Below are 23,697 nucleotides of genomic sequence, written 5' to 3'. Positions count from 1 at the left end.
TGTCAAACAGAGTGGCCAGAACATAAAAATCGAGTCAGTCAACAGGCACAAGCATATTTTGTTCAGACATAACTTGCATGTCGACAACGGTCTCCTATTTCTAAATGACCGTGTAGTGGTACCAGGAACGCTGCGTCCACAAATGCTACTCCGTCTGCACGAAGGACACCTAGGCATCGAGAGAGCCAAAGCTCGTGCCAGACAGCTGTTGTACTGGCCGAACATGTCAGTGGACATCGAAGCAACGGTTACTAGGTGTTTTGTGTGTCAGAAATTCAGAAACAGGAACACAGCAGAGCCACTAATTAGTCATGAGGTACCAATGCTACCGTTTGAAAAAGTTGGTGTTGATTTGTGTGACTTTGGAGGGAAGAGTTACTTGGTCTTGGTGGACTACTTTTCCAAGTGGATGGAAGTGGTACTAGTTGAAAACAAACAAGTTGGGGGTGTAACGACAGCACTGTTGACCGTGTTTGCAACACACGGTGTCCCTAAAGTGATCGTGTCTGACAACATGCCGTTTAATTCATAGAAGTACAAGCAATTTGCAGCATGTTGGGATTTTGAAGTTGTGACAACAAGCCCAGGTTACCCGAGGTCTAATGGGCAAGCAGAGCGGGCGGTGCAAGTTGCAAAGAACATGCTCAGAAGATGTCTGGATCTGAAAACTGACTTGTCAGTCATGCTACTTGAGTATAGAAATACTCCCCTGTCGGGAGTGGGAGTGTCACCAGCACAGCTACTCATGAGCCGGTGTGTGCGGACCAAGTTGCCAGTCAGCAAGAAACTGTTAAAACCTCAAGTACACACCAAAGTAACTCAGGCGTTACAAGACAGGCAAGATAAAAGAGCAAGCAGTGGCACGATAAAAGGGCGAAAATGAAAAGAGGGTTCAACCAGCAGGACCGAGTGTTGCTGTATAGAGACAGACAATGGGAACCTGCAGAAGTAGTGCGAGAAGCGGGGACACCAAGATCGTATGTGGTCAGGGATCAAGAGGGTTGGCAGATCAGAAGAAACTCTGTACATCTGAGACTGTCGGCTTTGCCTGTGGAGAAGCATGGTAGACGGTCCAGCCTAGACTTCAACTTCAGAGGGTTTACACCAGAAGAAGTAGCAAGGGGCCAGGGAGAAGACCAGTCAACCGGAGGACAAGGAAAAGTCAGCCAGCAGGGAGATGCTGCTGTGGAGCCGTCGAGCGGAGGACAAGAAAACGTCAGCCAGCAGGGAGAGGCTGCTGTGAGTGAGCGTGAGAACAAGGGTGCAATTGTGGGGTGTCCGGTGCGCACAAAGAGTGGTCGGGAAATCAGATTGCCCGCAAGATTGAGAGACTAGTTTGTCAAACGTTGTGACAGTGAATTATTCGTTAGGGGATGGTGTTGTGATTAGAAGTTGGCAGACATGAAGGCGAGCAGTATTCATGTAATGGCGAACCTTTAATAGATCATAACTGAAACGTGTTATTATGTCTTGTAAGCAATAGTGAATAATAAAGAAATAAAACAAGTATAGTGAAGCATTTTTTCTGGTTTTGAAATATCCACAGCCAGTAGCGTAGCTAGGATTTGTGTATGGGGGGAGGGGTTAAGAAGCATGGTCTCAACCCCCCCCCCCCCCTATTAAAGCGGGGGGTTCGGGGGTACTCCCCCAGAAAAAATTTGGATTTTAAGGTGTAAAATAGTGCTATTTGAGCAGTTTTCGGTGCTTAACTTTAAATATTGTAATGGTAAAAATATTATTAATTTTTTAATATAAAAATTGTTTGAGTGATGAAGTAAGAAATTAATTAAAGATATTTTAATCAATCTAAGTGCCTTGTCCACTCAAAATCATAAATCATGCTCAAAGCTTGACAATACAAAAAAAAAAGGAATGAAAAGGGTTGGGTTTCGGCAGAACTGATCTATTCCTGGAAACAATTAGCTTTCGCTTGAAGAGTTACATGACACCATGTCGTCGTCTCAATTCTATACACACACAGCGATCACTACACTTTTGGAAGCCCAGTCAACACATGCTTATAATTACCGCGCTGGTTAAATACAATAGGTGTAAGATATTTGAAAGCTTGGGACCTGTCACGGCGTCACAACCTTATAGCTTCTGCTTACGACAGGGGTAGGGGAAGGGCAGGAGAATCGGTAGGGCTCGCTTACTCTTCCCCTCCAGTGCAGTGGCCGATGATAGCAGTAAGACACCCAGGCTTTTAACTAACCTGCTTTCAGATAAGAAAAATAATGGTGGCTAAGGGGGGGGGGGGGGGGTTAGAACCCCTAAAATCCCCCCTGGCTACACCCCTGTCCACAGCCACTACACAAAAATTTGTCTCAGGGAATTTTATTTTAATTTATAATCAGCTCTGCTAAACTGGAAAGTTGTTGTGACTGAATGACACAGAGACTCATGCATAGATGGTGAAACGACGAGTGGTGAACAGTAAAGAGTGAAAGTAACAAAGTAATTACTATAACCAGATTTTCGGTTAATTCCACAATTAGAAGTTTAATTAACACAAACAACAGAGAATTAATTTGTACCCCCCATACTTAATAAACTTCAAACAACTCCAGAAAATTTAACATCATCTTACACAGGAATCATCTCTATTGCAAATATCTTGTATAAAGGTAGTGTGATCAGTAGAGACAGTTGTATATATTAAGAGAAAAATTTTATGCATGTTAGACTTACAACTTCTGTATCCATGTCGTAATGTGGCAGACCTTCTGCCCTTTGATATACTGTATTTATGCTTAAAGACAGAAGCATTGTTACTAAGTTTTAATCAGTAGAAGAATAATGGAGAATAGTTGTAATAGGATTGTAGAATCAACAGAATATTTTGAAAGTTTATAATTCAAATACTTTGATTGATTCATGTGTATTTATAGTTGTTTTTTTAGGGCTGTGCAGGATCCATAAATTTGGCAAAGGTTTTGGGATCATTAAGGGACTTCCCCCGTCAGGCACAAAAAACAATTTACCAGCATTTTCAAAATTTTTCAGAATTATTTATGTGAAGGGTTTTTATTTTTCACCACATTCAGAAATGTCAATTTTGAGAAACTAAAAGAGAAAAAAAAATACTGATTTAACATTTTTTTTTCAGAGACATAACTAACTAGTGTTATTGGCTGATCATATTTTACCTAGAAGAGAGTTAATAATATATTTTAACTGCCAGAGAACTGATCAGGCTTTATATGCACCTGTAAATAAGCACACAATGCTGTGCCCACCTGGTGGTAGAAGCCATCCCACTACAAATGTAAGGAATAATGACTTAGTCATCCTGACATGCAACGAGATGTTTTTCAGGTACATAATACAAAGAGACCATCTGGATGCAAGCCTGCCTCCACCCCCCCTCCCCCCTAACTTAGCAAAATTAACTGCTGGGAATGATCATCTTGACAGCTCAGGGAATTATCTCACCTGCGGACTGACAAAAAATAAAGGGGTTCACAGTGCAAGAAAACGTTGGCCCCTCTTACCCAAGCACACATACACTGGACGGATAAGGAATTAGCATGTTAAGCTTCACCTGTTTTTTACCCTTTAATATATTTAAAAAAATCTATAAATAGTAGACAAAAAATAACACTAGGTCTAAAGAGAATTAATTTTCATAGAAAGAAACAAACAAACAATTACAACTAAAAAAGCTTTCCAATGTACAACCCATCTAAACCCACCTGCTAGAAGTGTTACCACACTGAAGGAACAGATGGAAATGAATTGCGACCAAATGCCTATCCCTACAGCTGTTATTTGCTACATATACTCTAGCCTGCATCTGCCTCTATCAAATTGTAATTGAAAACTGAAACTTGAATTTCCATATTCGCATAAAAACTTAGAAAAAGATTTGCGTGAAAATTGAGATTTTTAGCCCAACTTTGTGAACTTGAAACCCCTCAAACTCATAAGTTGAAGGCTTTCTAACTACCCAAACACTAAAAGATGAAAATGGAAAATGATAAGTTACCACTTTGCACAGCCTTAATAAGCAGCGATATAGCCCAGATGTTTGGAGAAATCGTTAAAAACAGCAGATAAATTTGTCATACAAGAGAAACAGCTACCTGCGCTACCCCTGGAGGTTGTGTGGTATCATCCATGCAGCAATCAGAAAGTTGCTGTTGTTCTGGGGACATCCTTCCCTGTTGACTCACTTGGCTGTTCTCTGCACCCTGTAAACAAGAGCTACAATAGAGAGAAGTAAGCTAACAGAGAAGGTTTTAAAAATAAATTGTCTTATGAATATGCCATTTGTAGAGCTTTATTCGCTGTTTAGTACAGTTGTGAAAATAATCACAGTGGACATAGTTATGCATATGGTCACAAGAAAACATTTGCAAACCCTGCCGCAACTTAAAGATCAGAGGACATGAAGATGGCATCCGGCACGAGGTTGTGCGTCTATGACCCTCGATTGTGAACTGTTCTGCATAATTGATGTTTTCTACTTAGCAAAGGCTGTATGGCTGAAACAATGATCTTCCATCACAATGATATATAATTCAATCTTTAATGAATTCAATCAGTACTTCTTTATGTTTCGATGACCAATGAGATTTTCCTGGTAGGTCATTTTGCCAATCAATGCCATCAATTGCTGCTCTATTATGTGTTTATATCACCCTCAGAAGATAAAACAAACATCATAAGCCCATGCATTTTGATGGGAGTAACAGCATTCTACCGATACTAAGCACAGCTAAATGCATTCATTAGAACTAAGGGATTTTTTACATGTATACTGTAATTGTTACCGACATTACAAACTGTGAGGAAAATGTAGGAGTTTAAAAAATAAAACTTATAAATTCTTTATTTTAGTTTCACATATTAATATGCATATTTCAATTGTAATTTATTGATTGAAATCAAGAAAGAGCAAATTTAGGATCACACACAGTTTTTTGAACACATGATACAGTGTGCGAGTATTTATTTGGTCGCACATTGATGTTGATATAAAACTTGGTGGTTAATTATGTTTGGAGCACTCACTGCAGTAAGCAGTAAATACAGCTCAGACACTCGCCTGTACTCCAGTCTCCACACGTCTCTGTCCCCCTGGCTGCCGGGCGTCGCACAACCCCGTGATGGCAGGCTGCAGACAAAACAACTTTTTAACAGGAAAGACCATGGTGGCTGTGCGATCACAATGGTAGGTTCCATTTCTGGTGAGTTACGGGTACATTTGTAAAGGTACGAAACATGGCCTGCATTACCTACTACCATTGAGGTTCTTCACAATATACTTATTTTTCCCCAACATAACATTCCACTGCTGCTCTGATTTATGGTTTCATTTATTATTTTATGTTGGCAGTCCACCTGATACGAGTCACAACTCGTGGCTTTTTTCGGTTGGCAGGACAGTGAAACGTAATGAATGCATTTTTGTTTTGGAGTGGGTGCGAGGGAACGGAATGTTCCAGGATGTAGAAGTAGGTAAGGGTGGAAGCATAGTGGACATGACACCAATAATTTTTTTTATTTCTGGGTGCAAGGCTTTGTTGACAGTGAGATCATTACAGACAGTAACACATAACTACACAGAACCATGAATATTAGGAAAGGAATCAGTCATAGCCTTATGTTAGGAACTATCCCAGCAATTACTGCCTGGAGTGATGTACGGAAACCATAGAAAATTTAAATTGGGATGCCTGGTCAAGGATTCAAATTCATACTCACTACACCACCTTGTTCCACAAAACATCTGTGAAGTAATAACTAGAGGCAAGATTATAAGATGAATAGTGATAAAACCAAATAACACTGAAACTGAATTGACACCGCTTAACATCTAAATGGAAGTTAATTCACAGCATAATACCAAAATGCAAAGCAAAACAGAAAATGCAGCGAAATTTACCTAAAATTGTATATTAAAATATATAATTAATTTTGTTATTTGTTAATTTAGGTTTTGATTTAAAATCTTTAAATATCATGTACTAAATAAAAAAAACTCAGTTTCTGTTTATGGTTTTTTCAAAGTAAGTAAACTAAATAACAGCAGTCTATAGATGATACTATGAAAACATGGCTTAAAGGCATATATAAAATAAAAACATAACAAGAAAATGTATAAGTATAATGATTTTGGCCTTTTAACATTAAAAATTTATTTTTTGGTTCATGTTAATAGAGTTGAAAAAATAATACAGTTGCAAAAATATTTAGCTGAAGTTTATTTTTTGTTTAACTTACTCTCATGAATATATGTAGTACTTTTTTTGTACACATTTTTAATGTCACCAGCAGTTGATCTACATAATTGTTTTTGATATTTATATATAATTACATGTATTTCAATTTTTAATGATGATAAAGATGAAATCTCCTACCTTTAAAAAAAAGCTTTTTTTAGCACCATAAAATCTTGACTTTAGTAATAACTTCTATAAACCTGTATTGGTTCTCATCAAAACCTGATTTTACTTACACTCTTTAACTACATACCACATACTACTGCAAACTTTTCAGTATTCACTCCCCTTGGAAATAATAACAATGTGAAATGTACAGCACAGCACACTTATCAGCCTTCCAGCCTTGCCACTTATTAAATGCAATCTCAGATGAAGTAAGGGACACAAGGGTGGCAGTTGTGCATCGATCGAAATCACAGCAGGAAAAATCAAGTCTTTAAGGCAAGGCTACAATTATTGTTACACACAAGTAGCATGCCCAAAGAGACAAATACACATGAACAGCACAGATCTACAAGCTATAACCAAAATAACGCATGCACAACAATGACAGATACAGAAGTTTATACTAAAATAGATGCAAAAATAGAAGGGCAAAGTTTGGTAACTGCAGTGCTATTGTTGGAATTCTTGATTGAAAAACCTGTTGAATTTACAAGTTTTCACTTTATTAATACGATTGCATGAAAGCCAAGAAATATTTCTACCACAATCATTATAATATTTACTGACTTCCACTGGCATTAATTTTGTTTAAAGTTAAAACAAAAGTTTCCAGATCTATTTCCCCAAATAACTAACAATATTTATAGAATTAGTTTTCTTTGATTACCAAATAAAACTTATCAACAAAATTTTACTACATATTTTTGACTCGAGTAAAAAATATTTCTTCTTTCCAACAAGTTTATCCTCCTGATTGGCTAGGCACAGGAAAGACAGATCTGTGGTGTTAATTTATTGTGTGCTGTGTGATTGCTGAAAGTGGCCCACTTCCTACGTTAAATTAGTTGAAGCCTGACCTTAACAATGAGCAACAAGTACAGAGTGCTTGCAGCCTGGCTTCAAAAATTTAGACTGCACATCACGATTAAATTTCCATTGTTACAATATGCTGCCAGCCGTATGATAGTTAAATAATGAAAAGGTTTTCCCTGCATGTGTTTCATGCTACATAATGTGTTTCTGTTAAACCTGTCACTTATTGTGTCCATTAAAATAAAAATTGTATTTTTATATAACATAATTAGGGACAAGATTACATGGTGAATTTGGATAAAACAGAAATAACACCAAAAAGCTTGTCAATAGGTACACTATACAACACCAAAACGTAAGTTAATACACCATAAAGCACCAAAATGCAATTACTATCATGAAATTAATCAACACTTTTAAAAAAAACTTAACTAAAATCTCAAAACAAGTAATATATAATATATTAAATTGAAGTAATGTATTCATTACTCAGTTTTTACAAAAATGTATGTAATAAATGTAATAAATAGAATGGAATAATATATTTTATTCTTTTTAGATCTTACAACTGTTATTACTAACATTTTTATGTTGGTACATTTATCAAACAAGTGCTTGCAGATTTATTTTTTCTGTTGAGCGCTTCATCTATAAATCAAAATGACGTTTTGGTGAAATAAGTGTTATAAAACATTTGTGTCTCATATCTTTATGAGTAAATAGAAAAAAACAAAAACAATAACACTGAAATCTTCTGTTTTAAAAACGAAATAGGTCTAAAAATAAAACCATAAAATCTTGTCTCTAACCATAAGCAGCACTTTTACAATGATTGGCTCTAACTTTAAAATCACTCAGAAAACTACAATGCTATAAAAAGCTATGCACCGATTTGTTTTGTTTTGAGGCGTGTGCACCTTGTAGGACTACTTCACCCCCCCCCCACCCCCCCCACCCCCCCATTTAAAGAGTGGGAACATGCCAGTGGCCAGCAGGAACAAAACTGGAGAAGGGGAAAACATCTTGAGCTGCTGATCTACGTAGCTCACTCCTCTAAGACAAATTATGGCTTAGAACCAGATAAGAAACAAGAGATGCCACACTGCATTTAACAGTTGCTAGGCCATAATCATTTCATATCATCAAATATTGAAATATTCTGAAATAGAAAGTGTTTGGATTGTACACAAAGTTTTACCTGCAAAGTCACTGGTTATTGGCACTGAATTAATGTTTGAAAATTACCGCAACTGTAATACATAATACTATCAATAGACACTATTTTATAGTAATGTAAGAAAAACTTTAAATGTATACTTTCCACCTTAACAAATGCAAATTTTAAATAACAGGCAGATACACTTTGTTTTGGCCTGAATCATGTTGAATATAAGATGAATTTGTTTGTTATATTACTGCCTAACTGCCTATATGACGAGAAGTATTTTGATAAGGGAAAAATATGATATCTAGGAATGGTTTTAGCCAAGAACACTAGTAACAGCTTCCCAGCTAGTAATTATTTTAACTTCAGTAGGCATATTTGAATAATGTATATATTTTTTTTGAATTTGAATCATATCAAAATATTCTGGTAAGTGAATATCAAAACTGAATAAATATAGTGGAAATTGTTTTTATTTTTATAATAGTTTTATTACTATATTTTGACATATTTGTAAATGGTATTTTACGTTATGGTTACAAATACATAAACTATAAAAACGTTTTATTTCAAATTTTCAAGGGATTTTTTTTTTACTGTGGTTCCAAACTGATTATTGTCTGGTTGACTTGTTCTTAAATCATCAAAAAATTTCTGGATTAATGATTGTCCTTCTGTATGAACATTAGTAGCTCTGCTGGTCACTGTGCTCGTGATGAAATAAATTCTTGTAGATATAGGCCATTAATGTATTGAAAATGAAATGAACATAACATATATTTCACAACAGTGATTCTTAAAATCTATTTCGATCATTACATGAGGAGGTTATGAAACAGCTTCACTAGACTTTATATACAAACAAAAATTTGTTATTTTGAAGTTTATGAATTGAATTGAATACAAACACTGAAATTATTTGTTTTGTAATGTGAAAACTAATACAGCTAGGACTGTCACCTGGGGTGTAGTTGGTGTCTGGGACTCATCCGGACACGCGTAGGGCGGCTTCTGCTGTTCTGATGTGGGTAAGCATGGAGGCTGAAACCCATGGGAAACAACAGCCCTTTAGTGCAGCTGCAGTTGTTTGATAACTATGAGGTCTGGGCTAGTGGGCTTGATTTACTTTGAAACCAAAACTACTGTATGGGTGCCACCGTATGAAATGGCACATGAGCCGGTGTGGAGACTCCTCTCGGGTGTGATGTTGCTCATGTGGGAGCGAGATTAGAACCCTCTAAGTTTCGCACAACAATTGCCAAGACCTGGCCCGCTCTCAGCGTCGGGCATGCTTTAGGAATAAACGCAGTGGGCTCTTAGGGTGTCCCACATGCCGCCATGCAGTAGATGTTGTACACGTGAGCACAAGAAGAAAGGAACACCATTTAAAACACACTTCTAGGCTTGTTAGGAAGTTACATGCTCCAGTTTACATTGTCCTGTAAACCGTAAAAAAGCCTGAGGTACAAATCAGTTTATTTTGCGGTGTGGTCCACACACATGGCCATACAAGAATTACATAAGGGTGATTAAACACTCACGAGGAGTAATAAGAATAATTATTTAAACAGCCTGCTGGCCGAGAGTAGCCCCGAGGAGAAGCGTAAAAAGATTTAAAGATTAAGAACATGAACGACAAACTACTTATCAGTGAATACAAGTGGTTAGGTCCCCGGGCTGCTCTCGGCCGGTGATGACAAAGAATTGGGGTGAGTGAATGCTCTGTACGGGCCACATGGTGTCTCTTGCGCCAAACCAAACTACCTTACATTTTTATGATTGCGTGCCAAGAGTTATTGAAAACTAGACACAGAAAACACTCGTACGATTATTGCGTGCTTTCTCATGGCTAGAATGATTAAAACATATAATAATAAATAATTAATATTCAAACACAGTCTAGCTTCGGTTGGACTCGGGTCAGCCTTGGGATGTCCGGTGCTGTCTTTATTTTATGCAAAATTAAATACAAGATTTATTAAAAAAAAACCTTCCGGCCGATCTGCTGTGCCACAAAAAACTTAGGATAAAAAATAAAGGTTCACAATTTATTTTATAATTATTTAAGGGGACAGAGCACTGAAGTTACAGTGCCCTCTCACGGGAGTTTGTGGTGTGTCATTCAAACACACGTCATGCAGCACACGCACACGTATGTTTTGGCGGTTCAAATGCCAGGAAGGAGTGGTTACGGTTGCCATGGGACTGCAACGGGAGCAGAGTCTGACCAGGCGTAAAGGAGCAAAGTCCCTGTCGACCTCATCTATTTCGATGGAGTTATGCACAAATGAGTCAACCAACATAAGTTTTAAAAATTGAGTTATTGACATAGTTGTGAAGGTAAAATGACAATCTATATTAACACTAAGCAAAAATTATTTAACTGATATTCCATGTTATTGTGCCATTTAGAGGCCAAACATTCTACCCATTCCCACAATACCGGCCTTGTGTGTTCTAGTTTGAGATCAATTCACTCCGTTCTAAATGTTTGTGGACTGACCCATTCTTACATAACGTTGTTCGTTTGTAGATGGCAACACTTCTGAGGCTTGAGGCTGTGTGATTTAGATCAAAATAGCAGATTCAATGTCTGATGTCTTGCAGTTGACATGGTCGCGGGTATTGTTAATGAGACGTACGAGTTTACTGGGCGCCACCATGTCAAGGGTCACGGACCCGGTGGAGACTCTCGCCTCAGGGCGTGACGTCGCCTGTGTGAGGACGTGACTCGAACCCCTTGCTGCAGTTCTCGGCGACACCTGGACCTGGCCTGATCTTAGCGCCGGGCACGCTCTGATGATTAGATGGGTGGGTGCTTAGGGTGTCTCACACGCCAGACGTCGAGGAGGCAAACACGTGATCAGGCACTCAGACAACACGCACGTGGTAGAACTGAGCTAACTCTCACAGGCGCGCGTGCACAGATTGTCCACATGTTTATTTACAAACCCAACTGTACAAGGTAACTCAAATAAACACTCCGCTGTATGTCCAGTTTACATAGAGTCCAGCTCCCTTTCACGGCGATGGCGAAGAAGAACTGCCGGGTGAAACATGGACGCCGGGTAGCCTCAACAAAAGCCTCTCGCGCCATATTTTCGAGGTCCGTGGCGCTCTATCCCCACACTACACACGTGGCGCGTATCAGGCTCTGAGGCGTTGCCCCGGACGATGTCACAGTGTTACACTGAACTCCCTCTAAGACAACAATCCAGTGCTTGGCAACTGTAATGGATGGGCAGGGAGGACGGTCTGGCCCACCCTTCACCCCTCAAATAGAGGGCTGCGTGGCCTGCCAGAATTAGTGACAAGTATCTGCCTGACAGCATAGAGAAGAGAAAAAGGTCAGCATCTGGAAATAACTTTTCAACTAAAAGTTTTATACAAAAAGAAGAGTGTATCATTTTTAACTAACATGCTTAACATGTGAATACTGTGTTACATTTTTTTAAAAAGTGCAGAAGAATAACTAATTTATTTAAAGAAATAATTAAAATTTAGTAATGTATTTCTTTTTTCAAAATTCTTAGTTAAAACATAATAAATTGTGAGAATTGATTATTTTGAATCAGTTCCTGACTTACAGTGATTAAACATGGGGTTTGTGGCATAGCAACCCGTAAGTGGTATGCCATAATATAACAGCAAAAATAAACTTGACAAAAGACATAGGTAACAAAAACACTAGGTTTTGAAGTTATTATACAAAAATGTTATTGCAAATAATAATAATAATAATAATAATAATAATAAAGTTCTCTTGTTCAACACCCAGTCCTGTGTTTCCTTTAAGTAACAGTGTAAGAGGTATGGTGTAGTCTAGTGACTGTTCTTCGCTCATCTGACTAGATGAGAGGTAAGTGCCAATGTTATGAGTGGGCCTGATGAGGCATCATTAAAGATGACGAAGATTGAAGCAATGCGACGGAGCATTGATGGAATGCATTAGTGGGGGGAAGATGAGCACACCCAAAAAAACTAATGGCCTCATGGAAATATTCAACATGTTTCCCTCTCAGCACTATCTGCAGTCTGTATATCACAGCAGTTTCCTGTTTTGTGTAATATAAAATACTTCAAATAACAAATAACCTTACATTTTATACCACAGTATAGCTGGAATAAAACTCAGACTAAAGCAGACAAGCATCACAATACTACTTTTAGGTACTAACAAATATCAAACTAAAAAGTTTCACAATCAAAATCATTCAGCCTAAAGTAATTCAACTGTTGGGAATTGTAATAATGAAAAAATGTAATCCTCAGTTTTCGTTTCATAGTTAGTCCATAATTGTTTTTGTTGTTAACTGCCGTTATCCAGTGTGTACATGAAAAAGTGTTTCTTTGACTATAGTAGTAGTGAAAGATGATGGCGGCCGAAGGTTGTTTTCGTTGAGTGTGTAAACAGTAAAAATACAAGATAAACGGCATATAAAAGCGTTGTTGGTCTGGAACCTGAACTGTGTTTATTGTGTAATTAGCCTAACAAAATACAAATACATTATTTAACATGTTATGGGCCCAGTATCGCGCAAAAAAGTGTGGATGCATTAAAAGGGTCGTTGCGACGATACAAAAATGGCTCACTCCGAAGTGAACGAACCTTCACTGGTGGAAAAATTAAAGGAACCTTGTGATTTTCATCTGTGGAAGTTCAAAGTAAATATATTGTTCAAGTCACAAGGTTTGTACGACATTGTAACTGGAGAAACGAAATTACCAGAACGAGACAGTGAAAATTATGCGGAGTACATCAAAAAGGATGCGAAAGCACAAAGGATAATAATAGCCACTGTCGACAGGATTCCTCTGACGCATATTCTTACGTGTGAAAATGCGTACAGCATGTTTAAAAAACTGTGCGACGTATATGAAAGGGACGTTTCGCAGCAGAAGTTCGATCTAATGCAGGAATTCTTTGCTTATAAATACACAGCAGGGGTAGACTTGGTGACGCATGTAAGTAAGCTTGAAAACCTGGTGTTCAGGTTGAAGGCGCTGGGAAACGACGTTCCAGAACATATGTTGATTTCTAGGATCCTGACGACTTTACCTGAAAGGTACAGCTATTTTATTAGTGCATGGGAATCCACTCCAATGGAAAGTAAAACTCTGGCAAATTTGGCAACACGATTGGTGGCGGAGGAAAAAAGGTGCACTGACTCCAGGGCCGAAACTGATGCAGTAGCATTCAAAGCTGAAGCAAAAAGATGCTACGAGTGTGGTTCAGACAAACACTTAGCGGGGTTTCACAGAGCTAGTGCAGTGAATAAAAGGCAAGGTACCTCTACCATTAGATGTTTCTCATGTGACAAAACTGGACATATGGCTAGGGAGTGTCCAAGCAAAGTGAAGAACTGTAGCATATGCAAAAGAACCAACCATGAAGAAAAGGACTGATATTTCCGAAATAAGGCAAACAAGGGGCCACCAGTTTCCTTCATGACAGCGAGCTGTGACTTGGCAGACACTGAATGGATCCTGGATTCAGGATCATCTTGCCACATGACCTACGAAAAAAGCTTACTGGAAGAACCGAGAGCTACTAGGATGAATATAGGCCTTGCGAAAAATTCTGTGAGCATGAGTGCAGAGGGTGTAGGGAAAGTAGTGACAGACTGTTGTGAACTGAAGCAAGTATTGTACGTCCCTCAGCTCAGTAAGAACATATTGTCGGTGGGGTCAATCACAGGAAATGGGGGAGAAGTGAAATTTTCAAAGAATGAAGTGACAGTGATCAAAAATAATGAAGTGATGCTAAGAGGCTAAAGAAGTGCAAATGGACTGTATGTGGTAAAAATTCCCAAAGACACATTGTCGGAAGCTCTGGTGGCCGAAAGTACAAATCCTGACATAATTTGGCACAGAAGAATGGGTCACATCAGTCAAGATTGTCTCAAAGCTGCATCAAAGGTTGTGAAAGGAATGACGTTGAGGAGTGGAAATCTGAACCATGAACCGTGTGTAATATGCATACAAGCAAAACAGACAAGGGCTCCGTTCGTGAAAGAATGGGCACAAGCCAGCAAACCCCTGGAAATACTACACTCTGACTTGGTGGGGCCAATTACACCACATAGCTGGAATAAGAAGAAATATATCCTGACTTTCATTGATGGATTCACACACTTTGCTGAAATCCACTTGCTCGAATCAAAGGCTGAGGTTTCTGAACTAGTGATTCAGCATGTGAATAAAATAGAAAGGCAGTGGAATCTGAAAGTCCACAAACTGGCTGAGGTTCCTGAACTAGTGATTCAGCATGTGAATAAAATAGAAAGGCAGTGGAATCTGAAAGTCCACAAACTGCAAACAGACAATGGCAAGGAGTATGTGAATGAGAAGCTCAGAGCCTAGATTGAAGCTGAAGGTATCGTTGCCGACACATCTGCTCCATATACACCTCAACACCAAGGAATGGCCGAACGTTTCAACCGAACCTTGATGGACAAGATTAGAGCACTAATGCTGGACTCCTGCATGCCGGAGAAGAACTGTGGAGTGAGGCTGCATATACAGCAACCTATCTCATCAACAGAAGCCCAACAACAGGCCGGAGTGAAACCCCCGCAGAGCTGTGGTATGGAAGAAAACCTGATTTTTCTAACCTACGAATATTTGGATACGCAGCGTATGCAAAGATTAACAAGTACCAGTTGAAACTGAAGTCAAGAAGTGAAAAACGGCTGTTCGTGGGCTACACGGGAACGGATTACCGGCTGTGGGATGCAAATAGAAGAGAAATTGTGGTTAGAAGAGATGTGGTGTGCATAGAAGGCTGGGACACTCGTAAGGAAGCAAGCGACCCTCCGCTAATGCTGCCAGTGCTACAGGAACGGGGTGATATGATGAATGAGATACAAGAGAAAGAAAATGATGAAGACAAAGTAGATGGGATGTCAAATTATGATGAAAACACAGACAGTGACGAATCATTTCATGGATTTGAAATTAATGAGGAAACTGACGAAAATGCTGTGAAGGAACAGGGGAGAGCACATAGAAGGACAGAAGGATTCCTGCGAGATTTGAAGATTATGTGATGTTGACATATGAAGAAGCTGTTTCTTCCTGCACAGAAGGAAAGCATTGGAAAGCAGCCGTTGAGAAGAGAAGAGATAAGGCAAGGTTGGTCGTACAAGGGTGTCAACAAGTAAACGGCACTGACTGTGGCGAAACCTACAGCCCAGTCTTGAACAGCGGACCCATGCGGGCTATCCTAGGCATGGCTCAAAACAAAGGGTATGTGGTGAGAACGTTTGACATCAAAACAGCATTCCTCTATGGCCATCTGGAAGAGCCGGTCTATATGCATCCCCCAGAGGGAATGAACATTGATGGTGTGTGCCGACTTACAAAGACATTGTACGGCCTCAAGCAAGTTCCTGCAAGGTGGAATAAGAGAATTACAGATCACTTGAAGTCAGCTGGTATGAGTCAACTGAAGTCTGAACCCTGTGTGTTTAAAAATTGTAATGGCTCTGTGATCCTGGGTCTGTATGTGGACGATGGTGTTGTAGTGGGCAAGGACAGTAAAGCTGTAGACAGTTGACTGGAAAGTCTGCAGAAGGAATTTGAAGTGAGTGTTCAGAAAAACCCTACTAGATTCCTGGGAATGGAAATTAGCAGGAATGAAAGAGGTCTTCATCTCAACCAGACAGGGACTGTGACTCAGCTCATGAAAGCCTACAACATGTCTGAAGCAAAGCCTGTCCCAACTCCAGCGGTGGAAAAAAAGGGAGAAGAAAAAGAGAGACTAAACAAGATTTTTCCGTATAGAGAGCTGTTAGGAAGTCTCATGTATCTGTCCAATAAGACAAGGCCAGATATAGCATTTGCAGTGAATCGCTGCAGCAGAAGTGTCGAGAAACCAACCGAAGAACATTATCTCAATCAAGCGAATTGTGAGGTACTTGCGAGGCACTGAAAATATGGGTATCAAATTTGAAGGTTGCAGTCTTGTGAATAAACTGGTTGGATTCTGTGATGCTGACTTTGCTGGGGACGAAGAATCCAGAAGGAGCACCACAAGGTACGTCATTTTCTACTGTGGAGGCCCCATCAGCTGGTGCACCAGAAAGCAGCCAGTGGTCGCACTTTCCACTGCAGAGGCGGAGTACATCACAGCAGCTGAGTGTACGAAAGAGCTGATGTATATGAAAGCTGTGTTGGAGGAGATCCTGGGTGAAGAGGTGACAGAAGAGCTACATGTGGACAATCAGAGTGCATTGAGTTTGATGAAGAACGGGGTGGTGAACCGCAGGTCTAAACACATTGATGTGCGGTTCCATTACATTCATGAGAAGGTAAGCAAAGGCCTAGTACAAGTATATTACTGCTCCAGTGACAAACAGACAGCAGACATTTTTACGAAGCCACTGCAAAGTGTAAAATTCAAAACACATGCAAGTAAAATAGTTTCCTGAGAACTAAAAGGGATACAAAAACTGAGAATTAAGGGGGAGTGTTGGGAATTGTAATAATGAAAAAATGTAATCCTCAGTTTTCGTTTCGTAGTTAGTCCATAATTGTTTTTGTTGTCAACTGCCGTTATCAAGTGTGTACATGAAAAAGTGTTTCTTTGACTATAGTAGTAGTGAAAGATGATGGCGGCCGAAGGTTGTTTTCGTTGAGTGTGTAAACAGTAAAAATACAAGTGAAACGGCAAATAAAAGTGTTGTTGGTCTGGAACTTGAACTGTGTTTATTGTGTAATTAGCCTAACAAAATACAAATACATTATTTAACATCCACATAAAATCATTCAATTAAATTCTGTGTCAAGTACATCACAGCTGATGTTCTATTTCTATTTCAACGCCTGTTATACAGCTATACAGATTAAGGGAACAGATGATGGTAAACACGAGATCTAAGGTTGTTACTTTCCAGGTGTGACGGTTGGGCCAGGAATAACGCAAACTAACCTTTCAGAGTGACTTATTAATGATGACTGTGCAATGTAATATATCCAATTAGTTGACAAAGCCTAATATTATCCAAATACTACTAACAATATGCTGGTTGAATTGCTTCAGTGGCTGTATGACTCAGACAATTATTTTCTAATATGAACAACAAACAATGTAGTGCAAAATTTTTTGAGAGATATAGGTCAAAATTCTGAATTCAATCTATGATAGATTCTGTTGGTACTTTTGCATGTTGCAATATCCAATGAGGTGTTCCTGGATCAATGCTATCAGTTGCTGCTCCATTTTTTGTTTGAATTTAAATCACATGCAGAAGCTAAATCATCATAAGCCCATTCATTTTAGGGATGTTAGTTTTGTTTGTTACCAGCCATAAAAATTGTGAACATAATGCTTACAATGCTTTGTAATAGAGAAAAGAAAAAAACATGATTGTACACAATTACAGTAGAATAAGGCACTTCAATTCAATGTTTTGTTCAAACTTGTGCAGTAAAAAATATAAAGCATAAATATCTGTTCCAAGGTAAACACCACTATGTATTAGTGAGGCTTAGTGAAATTTCCTTATTTGCTCACCTTATTCTATAAATAGAACTAACAATTTATTTCTACCTACACAATTGATACACAGCATGTCACATGACATGAAAACTAAATTTATTTTCATAGTCTTAAGACTTTCTCTGCATGACTATGCCATGGTCCTTGGGAGTCACACAGGTGTTGACAGGAAAAAATGCCCATGCTACTGCTTCTTGTCTCTTACATCATTTGCACATAAAATTAAAAAAAAAAAAAGTGAATTATAAAATCAAGAGAAAAGCATCATACAAAATTCTTACATACACAGTGTATCATGAACATGATGTAATCACTGCTAGATAGACACAAGATTATATGGTGAATTGTGATAAAACCAAAATAACACTGAAAAGAATGTCAATACACCCTGTAACAACACGATGCAAGTTTGTACACTATGAAGCATCAAAATGCAAATAAAACCATGAAATTAATCAGCATTTTCAATCAAAACTTAACTCAAATTCCAAAATGTAATCTTAGCTTGAATTTTGTACTAAAACATGTATACTAAATAGATAACAAAAAAATACATTTTTTTATTTTGCAACGTCTTCTAGTAACTCATTTTTTTTCTTTACAACATTGGTACATTTTTCAAACACACAAATATGTGTTAATTTTGTTTTTATTCTTCCAAGTAGTTCTGTCGTAGAAATGTTTATTACAAATTATTTTATTGTAAAAGTGCATCATGTTGTACTTGACACCTATTTTGATAGGGGAAAATCATGAATAATTTAAATATCTCATTTGTTGAATAATATGCTATCTTCAAGTAAAAACAGAATTCCTAAACTGTAACAGCAATAGCAAAGATATCTCCCGTTTTAAAAATGAAACTGACGAAAATAAAACCATAAAATCTTGTCTCTACCGACAGACAGTGCCAAGAATAAACCACTGAAAGTGCTACCTTTTCTGGGAACGGCTTCTGCTGCTGGGTGAGTTGAAGCCTGAGCCCGTCGCACTCCTGTTGGCAACAAGAGCTCTTTAGTGCGTGTGGGAGCAAGCTGCAGACACCTGCCAGCTACCTGCAGGTGGCCACACCTCTGTGGCCGCATGTCAGAGGCAGAATACCACAGACAATCCCTCATATCTTTTACAGGAACATTTACAAGTGCCTTTAGGGGTCTGTTGATATTCATTTCAACATCAGAAATATAATAATTATTTTTCTAATTATTTGTTACTCATTCACAAAAAATTTAATTAAAAAAAGTAATGTTGGTTTACGGCCGATAGTTTAACGTGACGTCATAATAAAACATCGATGAAATGATTCCATACTTTTATGAATAAAATTGTATCAGTTCACGTGTAGATGACTTGTATTTAATTTTAAAAACTGGCGTTTAGCTATAAAGTTTAAATATAATTATGAACAAGTTTTCATATAAATAAACTGTAATCAAATATCTATCATCAATTATATGAATCACCAGGACGCATAGGACAATTGAGTGGAAGAGAGATAGATGCGGCGCAAGCGTACAATGAGCGTAATGAGACACAGTGTAACGGGACAATGTGTGTAACGGGACAATGTGCGTAACGGAACATTTTTTACTGTGTGCAGCAGGCGTTCATCGATTTATTTGACGTTGTCACGTCAAAAAAAAAATGAACATTTTTGAAACAAAATAATATACTGAGAAATTTGGGTTTGTTTTCCACAAAATTAAGCATATATATTTTTATCCGTAATAAACAATATGCTATTATGATTTTAAATTGTTAATAATATTGTATTTTTATGTACATAATCAGTCGTATCAACAAAACCATTTTCAAAATTTTACTGCTTAAGAGAATGCATTTCCATTTTACATATCTCTTTTATAGCTCTATACACACACACACATACACACTAGCTGAATTACAGGCGTTGCCAAGGTTACACATAGTAATATAAGGAATATCACTGCCAAGTTCCAGTCTGTAGGACATATATATTTTTTAAAAAAAATTAATTTTAATGCCCCTGCAACTCCTTAGGAGCTGAATTTAGGAAAACACTGTCCTCAGTTGAAGTCTATGTAATATAAGGAATATTCCTGCTGAGTTTTCAGTTTATAGGACATATAGGTACTTGAAAAACTTTAATTTTTATATCTAATGCCCGTACAACTCTCCTTGGGAGCTGATTTTTGTAAAAATTCGTTCTTAGTGGATGCCTATGTAGCAAAAGCAATATGCGTGATAAATTTCAAGTATTTAAATCTTATAGTTCCAGAGAATTTGTGATGAGTGAGTCAGTGAGTGGTATTTTGCTTTTACATGTATAAGTTTCATTATACTGTATTTTGGATTCATTTTTCTTGGACTCCTGTGAAGTTTAGGGAAAAAAATGTTGCTGTGTGTTAAAATTCAATTAGAAAAAAAATTCAATATTAGTGAATAATTTTATATTTTATACAAAATTCCATTATTAATAATCTATTCAAAATGTCCTATGTCTATTATGCATTTTGAATTGAGGTACTTAATGCCTTTAAAATAAACACTTGACTGGATGTTTGAAAATATTTAAGTATTGTTATTTTTGAAGTGGAAGTAGTAGTGGAAGAAATTGGAAAAAAAAAATAATACCAGTGTTAACCTTTCTCCCAGTTGAATTTACTCTTTTCATTTCAATAATTTTATATTTCATGTGCAGTTTTGACATGTCTAATGATTGTTGTTACAAAATTTTTATTACATTATTTAAATAGCAAAACACAGCAAAACACTGTTTGTATCTTTTAAATTTAATTAAGATTAAGGAGTGTTTAAGGAGCTATAAGGATTTAAATGCCAACATATACACACGAATATCAATAGATTTTTTTTTTACTCATTTACCATTATGTACTATCCAGAAAAAAAATCCTCTGCTTTACCACTGACAAAAGCAACACAGACACACAGAGTATTTGAAGAGTTAAATACCATTGTGAAACACTCATTCAGTGCATGTAAGTTGTTATATTACTATGTATTTAGTGCAATTTTAAATTTAAACCAATTATTATAAATTGGGTACAAATTGTTTTTAACTGATCACAGTTTATATATAATGATAGAAATATATATCATTATAACGTACATGAAAAAAAAAATGTTTTGGCACTTCATTCTGAATGTATGTTAAACTGCATGGTTGATAAATGTAAAACTTATCATAGGAATCTGAAAATAATAAAAAATATATACCTGAAATAAAGTGAGATAGACTACAACATGATATTCCACTGTATTGTGCAACACAAATAGCAGTGAGTACGAGCCACCTGCGTAACTATGTTCGGAACAGTCATCGACAACAAACAACCAATAGAGCTGAGACAGTCACCTGTGGTGGACACGGAGGAGGTGGCATCTGTCTCATGAAGGGGAACTGGATTGGAACTGCTCTTGGACAGCAGCACTTATCTTCTTCGGCCTGCTAGAGAAAACAGCTCTTGAGTGCATTGTACAACCCAACTGCTCTGATTCGGCCAAAACAGCTGAGTCAATGACTGATGTGCGAGATCTTTTCAAGTGGCTCATTTATACCTGCTTTTACTGTCACGTGACAATACGTATTAATGCCTTTTCGTTGTACACAATACAATTTAAATGGGGATACCACCCACAAAGTTATTAGATAGTAAAGTGTTTTAAGCACCTCAGGAACAAAAATTGGGAATTTTTAGGGACCAATATGATAAAATTAGGAACTTTTAGCCAGAAGGAAAAAACCAATTGTTTTGGTCATATTAATATCGTGGGTGTATATGACTCATCATCATCAAAATAGGCATCGTTATTAAAACATCTATCATTTAATTTTTAGCCATATAAAAAGAAAAAATGTATACGCAACTCATCATAAATCTCATCTACGAGATCATTAAAAATAGACACATTAAATTACAAGTATGAAAAATTGGTGATAGTCAGCAATGGCTTAGTGTAAGGAAATATCTCAGCATTTTCCTGCAGCAACTTAGGGAAACCACGGAGAACCAAACTCAGGATTCGAACCTGGTTCCTCTCGAATGAAAGTAAAATTTTCTTTGAATAATTCTTGTAATGGAAAAGATTAATTTTAAACATTATTTTGCATAAATGCCACTGCTGGTTAAACACTGTAAGTCACAGAGAAAACCTAAAGAAAGAACAAAGACAAAAATAATAAACAAAAAAACACAGAAAACAAAACAAAATCAGCCTATGTCAAATTTAAAGAATACATAAATACACAGTAAACAAGTTAAAATTAGCAGATATCAAATGTTCTATTTGAAATTGGCTGATTTTCTGTGTTTTTGTATTCTTTTCTTTATCCATTCTTCAGGTTTTATCTAGAACATTTAGTATAAACCAGCAATGGGTATGTCCAAAATAATGTTTTAGGAAGTTTTAAGAAGTGAGCATGAAACCTTCAGAAACATTTTTCTCACTTTGTTAGTTATATTTTGATTTTCTGCTTGTATTACCTGACAGGCAACTATTACTTCTAAATATTAAAAAAAAAAATTTTAACCTAAACACACATTAAAAACATTAGTTAAGATGCATGAGCAAACATTTACAAATAAAATTTTTGCACCATAGGTACTTAATCTTATCCCTTTCCTGCCTGGCGGGACTTGTAAGTCCCACAATGTTTGAAGCCCCATAGAAATAGTGTGTGCATGTTTGAAACCACATGCTGCCTGTCGGGACCTCTGGGTCCCTGTATAGCTCCGCTCTGCCAGTTGTCGAAGAAGTTCGATTGACAGCCGATAGGTTGCAGCACTAATACGGCAGCGCTGCACCAGTCTGGAGCGCTCTTTTTTTATGTTCGTTGAGCTGGACTTAAAAGTCCCATCATTAAAAAATATATTAAATATAAATAAAAAAATTTGGAAAAAATTATGGTCTCCATTCATGCCTACATAAATATAAAAATGAAATAAAAATTACAAAATTCAATTTTTTTACATTTCTAGGCAGGAAAGGGTTATCATACAAAATGAAGAAACGTTTTCAGATGTCTATAAAACTACTTTTTTTAAATCTTTTTTCTGACCAGAAACTTTAAGTCAACCTACTTAGTTCTTTTCTCCTTCTACCAATCATAAATAATAACATAAAATGAAGTCTGGTTAGGACCACAATGTTTTAAAAATGTATTACTGAAAATTGGGCATATTAAACCAAATAAGAGGATTTTTAGGAACATTTTAAAGATACAGAATTTTAGAGACCACCGGCAGACCTGCATTGTGACTGAACATAATTAACAAAAATAAATAATTGTACTTTTTAATAGTAGTATTTCATACCTCTAAACGTTGTAATATAATTTATCATATGAATGGTAAAGCATAAATACCTATTCAATCTACGTCCAGTGGTGGAAAGAAAGGGAATTTGAGGAACCGAAGCTCTCTCCCCTTCCCCTTCTGATCATGAATTTGAAAAACACGAAATGTTCTTAAAAAAAAAGTCTCTGATCACCTTCACAGTCATGATCTTTTAGTTTCGTAACTGTACACATATTCTTTCAAATATAATATATGAAGTTTTATAAAAAGAAATTACATAGTTAATTCCCTTAAAACAAATGGCATTACTAAAAGTGTTTCAAATATTTATGTGCTATAGAGCAAGAAAAATATATTCAAAAAAAACCTTTCCCAACCCAGTGAAACATTTGCAATCCAATACATAACCTGCAAAGGTAGTAGTCAGATGAGCAAACGCAAATTCCTAAAATGTAATAGGATGGAGAAGGGCCTCATTTTGCCGGCAGACAAAATTATTTTCTTTAACAAGACACTCGCACTCTT

The 23,697-nt window shown here is 37.1% G+C and overlaps 1 protein-coding gene across 5 annotated transcripts in view; it reads right to left on the bottom strand.

Moving 5' to 3' along the window:
* LOC134530667 (uncharacterized) overlaps window positions 1-23,697 on the bottom strand; it is a 205,970-nt gene that overhangs the window by 85,890 nt on the left and 96,383 nt on the right. For 3 of the 5 annotated variants that reach the window (XM_063365710.1, XM_063365709.1, XM_063365712.1), the window contains 5 exons: window positions 21,231-21,323; window positions 18,813-18,869; window positions 9,334-9,414; window positions 5,051-5,119; window positions 4,086-4,193 (listed from right to left, as the gene is read on the bottom strand). In XM_063365710.1, coding sequence (XP_063221780.1) covers window positions 4,086-4,193; window positions 5,051-5,119; window positions 9,334-9,414; window positions 18,813-18,869; window positions 21,231-21,323 — 408 coding nt within the window. The remainder of the gene's footprint in view (window positions 1-4,085; window positions 4,194-5,050; window positions 5,120-9,333; window positions 9,415-18,812; window positions 18,870-21,230; window positions 21,324-23,697) is intronic. The other 2 variants (XM_063365711.1, XM_063365713.1) reach the window with 1 other exon arrangement.

The sequence above is a fragment of the Bacillus rossius genome, chromosome 3 (assembly GCF_032445375.1).
Source record: "Bacillus rossius redtenbacheri isolate Brsri chromosome 3, Brsri_v3, whole genome shotgun sequence".
NCBI classification, from domain to species: Eukaryota; Metazoa; Arthropoda; class Insecta; order Phasmatodea; family Bacillidae; genus Bacillus; species Bacillus rossius.
Note: the sequence above shows the minus strand (reverse complement) of the source record. Positions and strands in the feature narration are given on the sequence as shown.